Source organism: Lonchura striata, chromosome 8 (assembly GCF_050655825.1).
Source record: "Lonchura striata isolate lonStrDom1 chromosome 8, ASM5065582v1, whole genome shotgun sequence".
Lineage (NCBI taxonomy): Eukaryota > Metazoa > Chordata > Aves > Passeriformes > Estrildidae > Lonchura > Lonchura striata.
In genome coordinates this window covers 31328193-31337022 of record NC_140710.1, presented here as the reverse complement: position 1 = coordinate 31337022, position 8830 = coordinate 31328193, and the positions used below count along the sequence as shown (strand labels likewise).

At 54.6% G+C, this 8830-nt stretch overlaps 1 protein-coding gene across 1 annotated transcript; it reads right to left on the bottom strand.

The window, feature by feature from the left end:
- Nucleotides 1–1206: 1206 nt before the first annotated feature.
- Nucleotides 1207–7063, bottom strand: FASLG (Fas ligand). Its single transcript, XM_085586854.1, has 4 exons — nt 6543–7063; nt 6170–6215; nt 5213–5251; nt 1207–4652 (listed from the first exon to the last, which is right to left on the bottom strand). Exons 1-4 carry the CDS (start codon nt 6894–6896, stop codon nt 4258–4260), a joined length of 834 nt encoding a protein of 277 aa, XP_085442980.1. The 5' UTR covers nt 6897–7063; the 3' UTR covers nt 1207–4257.
- Nucleotides 7064–8830: the final 1767 nt, after the last annotated feature.

Sequence of the window (8830 nt, the reverse complement as noted above, 5' to 3'; positions counted from 1 at the left end):
GAGCAGTTTGTTTGCAATCAAACCTGGGAGTCCCTGGAGCAGAAAGCCTTTGTGCCTGTTCCCACAGCTGCTGCTGGCTTGGCAGGGCAGTCCCACAGCTCCAGGGACAGGCCATGTGCAGGAGCAGAGCACATGGCTCCCCCCATTTCCCCGAGAGATCAGTCAGCAACAAGCTGTCAAGCTTTTCTTCTTTATTTTCCTTTTTTTGTTTTTTTTTTTTTTTAAGTCATTAAAATCAACCAGAAATTCACATGCAACTTGCCTCACCTTGCAGCAAAATTACTCTCTCTTTACTCATCTCCTCCTCTCTGCTGCGTTGAACCTCAGTCACTTAGTCATGCCTAAAATTCCACTTCTATAACCATGATGTAATGCACCCATGTGTCAGAGCACTAGGAGAATAAAAGCAATATCTGAATCTACCCCTCTTCCCTTTCTCCTTTCTCTAACCACCAGACAAACTCCTTCCCAACCTGGTAAAATGTGCCAGAGTCTATGCAGCTCCTTGGGCTGGAAGAAGTGACCCCATACAGGACATTGCAACAGAAACTCAGAGAGCCCAAGGCTGGCTTCAGGAGACAAGAGGAGCTAAAAAGAGATTTTAAAAAGGGGTTACAGCCTATCCTGAGCCTACACAAGGTTTGCAAGGCACTGGAACCTGGTCTCAGGTAAATAGGATGCAGCACATGGCTGCACGTTTGGCCTCTCTTGTGGCTGATCTAATCCACATCAGCCACAAGGGAGGCCAAATCTGTGCCAAGCAGCTCTGTGCAGAACAAAACAGAATAAATATTTGCCATGCAGAGCCCCACTTTGGGAGCTGCGCATCCAAACACATGGGCACCTTCTGGGCAGGGTTCAGCTGCCCACAGGAGCTCTCTGTGTGCCTGGGAGAGGGAGCAGACCAGAGAACTCTGATCAGGAGATGATCTGGGCTCCCCAACTTCTTGTCAGCCATGTTCTCTGCAGAGGGAGTGTCTCTGGAGCCTGTAAATGGTGCTGATACCCCTGAGGCACCTCCAACCCGACCCAGGCTACTCCATCAGGGGGGAGGATGTCAGCTCAGAGCACTGCAGCCATGGCCTGCAGGGCAGGGAAAACCCAAACATCCCAAGGGTCAGTCCTGCTGGTGCACCTGGGATATCCTCCCTCGTGCACAGACCCTTTCCTTGCTGGGGAGAGAACAAAATACTTGGTAAGTTCCAATTAAATTTCAATAATTTATTTTTAAAAAATTAAGTACAGCCCAAGAGCTATTAAAAATCACAGAATGGCTTGGCCTAAAGTTAGCTCCAACAACCCCAGTTCATGGCAGGGACCCCTCCTTGCTAGGCCAGGTTGCTCAAAGTCCCATCCTACCCAGCCTTGAGCACTTCAAGGGATGGGGCACCCACAGCTTCTCTGGACAGTGCCAGGGCCTCTTCACCCTCATAGGGAAGAATTTCTTCCAAATGTCCATCCAAACCTGCACCCTTTCAGTTTAAAGCCATTTCCCTTTTTCCTGTCACTCCATGCTCTTGCCGTGGGTCCCTTCCCAGCTCTCTGGGAGCCCCTTGAGGCACTGGAGGGGCTCTGAGGTCTCCCTAGAAACTTCTCCAGGCTGAATAACCCCAACTCTCTCAGCCTGAGAGAGCCTAATGTCAGCATTAAACAGTCATTGAGTATCTCATGGTAAGAATTAGCAAAAACGTCTTCAAATGAAAGGCTGATTTGCTAGATCAGCTGATGACTTTATTAAAGTCAGTGTGGCACAAGCAGCCTGTGAATTGAAATGGTCCAGTCCTGCCATGAGCTCACTCCCAGTGTGCAGGCAGAGCCCAGGAGCTCAGCATGGCTTTGCTGGGGCACTCCAGGGAGTGTTTGAGGGAGGGATCACAGGGCACAGCCACGTCCCACATCCTGCTGGCACTGTGCCCCTGGCCCAGGAACCAGCCTGGGAGCCAGGTCCTGCCCCAGCTCTGCTCACCTCGGGGGCCCAGCACTGTTTATAACAACCCTGCCCACCCCACTGTGCCCCTGCCTCTGAAAGGTGCAGCCCTGGGGTGCCCTTGGCATTTCGGGTAAGGACAGAGCTCATCCCCTCCCAAGGGCCAAAGCTCGTCCTGCCCCAGAGCTGACTGCAGCCACAGCATGGGTTTCTGTGGGGTGACCTAGGGAGGCCTCTGGGATCCTTCCAGCCCTTCCAACCCCATGCCAGCAGGCACAAGAGCAGCAGGGCAGGTTTCCTGAGGGTCAGGAATGCCCTGCCTCTCTCCAGGCTGCTCCCCAGTAAAAAGGGAAGCACCTGGTGTGCTCGGCTGGTTTGGCTACAGAGACAGCTGTACAAAGAGCTTCCCACTCCCCACTTGGATGTCCCACCACCAGGAGAGCAGCACAGCCCAAAGAGCAATCAGAAGAGGACAGCGATTTCCAGCCTTTCCTGGAAAGGTCTGGATGCAGCAGCTCCATCTCTGTGCTGTGCAGTTTTACCCTCTGATACGTGCAGAGAAAAAGTCAAGGCAGAAGACCCCTGAACTTCATCCTTTTGAGATACTTTCTACCCTGAGAAATGCAGTGGAAACAGCAGCAATGTGAGCAGGGCTGCACTTTTCCCTTCCCTCTGGCTACAGCAGTAGCCAGACCACTGAGAAGTTTTGAAGAAATAAACTTCTCTGAAGGAAACAACACAAACCACAGGCCACCAAGCTGCGAGCAGCACCGTGGCAAAGGAAACAAATGCTGCAGGCTGCTGGGGAGCCACAGGCACTGAGAGCAGCAGCAGAGCTGCAGGAGGGCAGGAGCATGGGCAAGGCTGAAGATGGAGCAGCTGCAGCCTTTGTGTCCTGCTGGTGGCAGGGGCAGTGACAACCCCGGGGTTAGAACTCCGTGGGGCTGACACCAGGATGAACAAATAGGCTCTGGGGTTTTTTTTTTTACACCACTTTGTTTCTTTGCCCTTAGACCACTCTGTGAGAAGTGTTTCTGGGGCCAGAGGTCACACAGTGGTGCCTTTGGGGACAGGCAGCAGCACTTCTGCTCAGCCACCAGTGCCCAGCTCCTCTCCAGCTCTGAATTGAGCTCAGCCCTTCCTGGTGGCCAGCATGGGCTCGGGCTGCCTGCTCTGTGCTGCCCACACCACACCTTCCCAGCCCCAGATCCTGCTGTTTCAGTGCTGGAGCTCCAAAGCCTCATGGAAAGGGCCTTGTGCAGTGCCAAGTGGGCAGCAAAGAGGGATGAGGCTCCCAGATTTCTGCCACGCTGCTGGAGAAGGAATGAGGCACTGACCCCTGATCACAGAGGCTTTGCAGTGCTTTGGCCATGGCCCAGCCTGTTGCACCAAATGAGGAGAGGACCACTCACTAGAAAAATATATATTTACTATCTGTGTTTTTCTCAGGAGGGAATATCTCGTGGCAAGGACCCAGCCAAAGACAGGTGCCAGCATGTCACCAGCTGCATCAGGAAAGGGCTGGCAGACCAGGCCTCCATGGAGAACCCTCCTGTGCTGAAAGGGCAGCAGGGGGGCTCGAGATGCTGCTTCCACCTCAAGCCCCACTGCCCTGCGCTGCTGTGTTGCTTAGATTGCACCAGCAGAGCCCGTGGCCACCCCACCATCCCCACCACCATGGGGTGGTCACGCTGCCACCTCTGGGACATCCCTCAGGGCACTGCTGCTGCTGGCATGTTCCTTGCAAGGCAGCTGGGATGAGTTAAATAAAGTGGTTGGGGAGCATTTTCTGGGGTGGGAACGGTCCATAGCTTAACACCAAATGAACACAGCACCTATCCCAGCCCAGACAGCAGGAGCTGCCTGTGGTACAGCAGTCCCACAGTGCTGGGCAGCGCCTGCCATGGCTCAAGGGGAGCAGTTGTTCACACTGCTCATCCCCACACCACTGTCTGTGGTGTCATGGCACGACCCAGACACCTCCATAACACCCCCCAGCTGTCCCCACCAGGGCTGTGACACCACAGGGAGCAGCAGGTCCCACCATCTTCTCAGGCAGTAGTGAGTTCCGGCAGGGTCTTCTGCACGCCACTTTCTGAGTTTGTTGGGGTTTTTGTGAGGAGAATGTGTGCAATTCTCTTCAGGCTGATGCAGCACAGCCTGGTGCTTTCCAGGTGTCCGCTTTCAAGCCTTTCCCAGTTGCTTGGATCTCCTCGTGCTGAAGCCCAAACACGGTTTCTGGCTGGGTTTTGTGGTGCCCAGGCAGGACTCAGCCCTCACACATCCGTGTGGGTGTGGGTGTGTGAAGGGGCTGCCAGCCACGCTCCCTTTCAAAGCTTAAACAAACCAAAGAAAGTCTTGGATTCCTCAAAGTTCACCAGGGCGATTTTGGAGACGTTGACGTGCAAGCTGTCCATCTTCCTGAGCTTGAAGAGAGCCCCCAGGTAGCTGTTGCGGGCCCACATCCTCTGGTCCTTGCAGAAGTTGGTGGCTTTGTCCTCCATGAGCACGAGGCTGCCCGGGGAGGCCGGGTTCCTCTTGTACACCACGTGGGACAGGAGGTGGCTGTCACAGGCGCTGCCGCGGAACAGCACCTGCGAGTACACGAAGTAGAGCCCCGCCTCGCTGACCAGCAGCCCCCGGTCCCGGTACTGGATGCCGCTGGTGTAGGCATGGCCAGAGGTGGGCTCCCACTCCAGGGGCAGGTCCCGCTGGGTTGGGTTGCCTGGAAGCCAAAACGAGACCCAACAAAATGGTGGGAAGCACATTGGGTCGGGTGGTTTTCGCTCAGGTCGCACCCCACGTCACGAGGCAGCCGTTCTCCAAGCCTTGTCTGCAGTGTGGGAAGTCCTCCCAGGCCTCACCCCTCACCAGTGCCAGCTCCAGTGCCAGCTCCTGCCCTGCACACCCCAAAAACCAAGCCAGAGCCAGGTTTTGCTGAGAAGCATAAGTGAGGGGGAGGGTTCTGTCTGAGGAGCAAATTTCCACTGTCAGAGCAGACATGTCACCCAAGGAGGACAGCAAAGCCTCTGTGGGGTGGGCTCCTCATAACGCCAGCCATGGCACCCCTGAGCCTATCCCAGCTGCCATGGGCCCCTCTCTGAGCCCATCCCACTGCCATGGACCCCTGACCCCATCCCAGCTGCCATGGCACCCCTGAGCCCATCCCACTGCCATGGACCCCTGACCCCATCCCTGCTGCCATTGCACCCCCTGAGCCCATCCCAGCTGCCATGGCACCCCTGAGCCCACCCCACTGCCCAGCCCTGCTCCCCCAGCACGTACCTGTTACATGGGCTGCCCTCCTCACCTCCTTCCCCTGCCCTGCACAAAGATAGAAAAGACATTGGCCACAAGCTCCACGGAGGAGTCAGCCCAGAGAGCAGGGGGCACCTGAGACCCTGCAAAGCCTCCATCCCACTGCCAGGCGGGGAGTGGAGCTGCCCTCAGGAAGGGAGAGCACAGCTGGGAAAGCTCTGCCTGCCCTGCAGGCCTGAGTTCCCTTTGGAGAGATGGGCCCATTCCAGTGACTCTGTATTTGGAGCCCATCCCACTCCATCCCTTCACTTCTCCTCAACATCTACTTCATCTTCTCTAATTTCAGAAGCAGCCTTTTCTTTTCTCCAGCCAATTAAATTTTCCTCTCCGCTCCCCCTTCTCCTTTACACTATTTCCCTTTATCCAGCTGCCTCAAGAAATGCAGGTTTATTATTTATGTTCAGCCTCTGCTAAAGAAGCCTGTGATCAGAGCACTGGGCATTGCAGTTCAAATGAGAGCTCACCTTCCCCTAAAGGGGAAAATTTATTGGCATAGGAGTTGATAAGAACCAGGACTTCCCTTTCCCAAGAATTTTGCTATTTCAGGGGTTTTTTTATTCAGTATCAGAACAAATTTGAAAATAAATTTTCTAATTAATAAAATTCTCAAGGGGGAAAAGATGAAAACTTTTCAGATCTAGAAAAAGCTGTCTAGAGGACTGAAAATCTCTTTCAGACTTGGTCATTTTTGAAAAGGATATCCTCACTTATAACATTAACATGGAATGCAAAAGAAAAGCAATAGTTTGGAAGTTCAAACCACAATTCTTAAATTGTTCCAGCCAAATTGAAACCTCTTTTTCTTTTTTTTTTTTTTTTTTTTTTTTTTTTTTTTTTTTCCCTAAATGAAATCTAGAAGAATTGGCAGGTTCTTGTGGAAAGTTCCAATTTCACTGGGGGTTCCTCCTGCAGGCACGGACTCACCTGTGAGTTTCTGAGAGACTGGAGGGATGTGCTCAGCGCTGGCAGACTGGCAAGAGAGAAGAGGGACAATGGCTTAGACTGGAGCATGAGCAGCCGGGGACTGCCTTGGACAGTGGCTCAGTCTGATGGTTTGGCTCCACGGGGAGCTGCAAAGTGCTAAGAAATACACGGGGGAGAGAGCTGGCAGCGCTCGGGAGCACAGAGATGTGCTGATAAATCAGTCACCAACCGAGCAGTCCCTCACGGGAACAAGCAGACAGAGAAATGCCACCGAAATGCCCCCATCCTGCCCCTTGGGAACATCTCAGCCCCGTTCCAAGAGTTCCTTTTCCCCGTTTCCCCAGGGACCTGCTCCCAGCCAGGCAGACCTCACCTCTCGGAGTTCATCCACCTCCTTCTCCAGGTGAAAAATCTTAAATATGCTCAGCCCCACTCCGGTGAAGGCCACCAAGATCAGCAAGAACATGACGAGGAAGCCGACACTTCTCCTTTCCCGGTCGCTGCGTGGCTTTGTGCTCCGGTCGGGGACGGGCGGCGGGAAGGGAGCGGCGGGGGCAGCCCCAGCATCGGCACAGCCGTCCACCCAGAAGATCTGCGGGTAATAATTGAGGTTCTGCTGCACGGGCGGCAGCGGCACGGGCCGGACCTGCCTGCCGGGCTCGTCCTTGCGGCGCCCGAGCCCCGCCGGGCCAGCCCCGGGGGCGGCTCTGCCCTGGTACGGCTGCATCCGTGCGGCTGCGAGGGATGCTGCGACTCCGAAAGCCTCGCAGCATCGGCAGCAAAGCCCCTTCCGGCCCGGCTGGGGCTCGGGAGCCACCCTCCTCCCACAGCCCCGCTCCGACAGCCGCAGCCGCTCCCCAAAAGCGCCCGGGCCGCTGCCTCCGCACTCCCGACCGCCGGCGGGTCCGGCCGGCCGCAGCAACGGCAAAGCCTCCGGACCCCGCACCGCACGGGAGGCACGGAGCCGGGGAGCCCCCGGGGCCGGGGATGCGGAGCCGAGGAGTCCCCGGGGCCGGGGATGCGGAGCCGAGGAGCCCCCGGGGCCGGGGATGCGGAGCCGAGCCCGGGGGATGCGGGGCTAGCTCCGTTCCTGGCGGCCAGCCCGCAGCTCCGCAGCGCACGGAGCTCTCAAAGCCTCGGAGGGCAGGAAGGCAGGCGGGCAGAGCTGCCCCAGCGGGAGCAGAGCCAGCTCCGCGGCTGCCCTCTCACCTTCCGAGGAAAAATAGAGAGTCCGGACCATGCCGAAAGGAGCAGCACTTTCAAGAGCTCGTTACAATACCCTAATGAAAAGAGACAGGGACATATCCATTTCTCGATTTCCACTCCTCATGTACTGCAGATTTCTAAGTGGGGACAGTGAGATTTCCCCACAGATTTACAGGTGCACACAAGCAATTAGGGACACTTTTCCTTGCACTTTACAGACCCCTGTTGAAGTGTGTATTTTTATGGGGTAGTGTTCAAAAAAAGGAAATGATTAATACAAGAGCAAACCAGAGATTAGTTTCTCCTGTGGCTGAAGGAAGCAATCACAATACACAGACTTTGATCTTGAACATCAAAACTGGGATCTGTAAAAGGCACATTCAAACCTTTGTACACTTGTTTCTCTGAAGCAAGGGCTCAGCTTTGCCTGCAACCACACCAATAAATCAGATGTGCTGACAATGTCTTGCACCACCAGACACCCCACTGCTTTTTGGAGATATTCACCAGCCTTTTGCTTCAGCAGCCATCCACATTACAGGTTTCAACAACTCCATCTAGCTCTTCCTCACACTTCAGGGTTTAAGAGACACAAGAGCAGAAGAAATCCAACCCTAACAAGTTCAAGCTTGGTTGTGCCTAGCCTGGCTCAGTCCCCCTGTCTCTGTCCCAGAACAGCCACCCAAGTCCCCATCCCCTCCCACAGCCATTACAAGAGAGGGTCACACTATGGCTTTGCCTGGAGAGGATCCATTCCACATTTTTCTGACACTGTGTTAATGCCAACAGCTTGTTGAGGTGGGACTGAGGAGAGAGTAGCAGTTTCCCTTAAATGTCACTAGTATTCTTACTCCACACCCACTGCTTCCCGCTTTCACAAAGATGTTTTTTAAAGGGAGGGTGAGAGGGAGAGACAAGGAAACCAACTGAAGCCATTTCAGCTGCACCTTCTTTTTTGGATGCCCAGATGAAGAGCCCAAGATCCTGCTAATACCCCATGTGGTGGCAAACCAAAGGTTGGGGCTATTTTACCATCAAAAATGCTTAGTGCACAAAATGCTTTCAGGGACCTCTCCCTCTGCTGGCCCTGCTGTCACTCTCCGTTTTCCTGCCACCCCCTTCAGACACCACAAGATGCCAGACACTGACTGGGAGGTGGTGCCAGGCAGGGCTGTGTCTGCACAGCACATCAGGATCCCAGAGCCACAGGATGGCTGGGGGTGGAAGGGACCTCTGGAAATCCTCTAGTCCAAAAAAGAAAGCAGGTTGTGGTGCCTGCAGGCTCTGTGTTCTGCTGGCTTCAATGCTCAAATGACACAGGATATGAACAGGACCACTGAAATAATGGCAGGACAATTTGCTGTAGGTGGGCACTTCAGGCACGTGAATTTTGCTAGAAGGCCTAGAGCCAGAATTTAGACAAGGCTGAGGCCATCCTAACAAGGACAGCTGGGC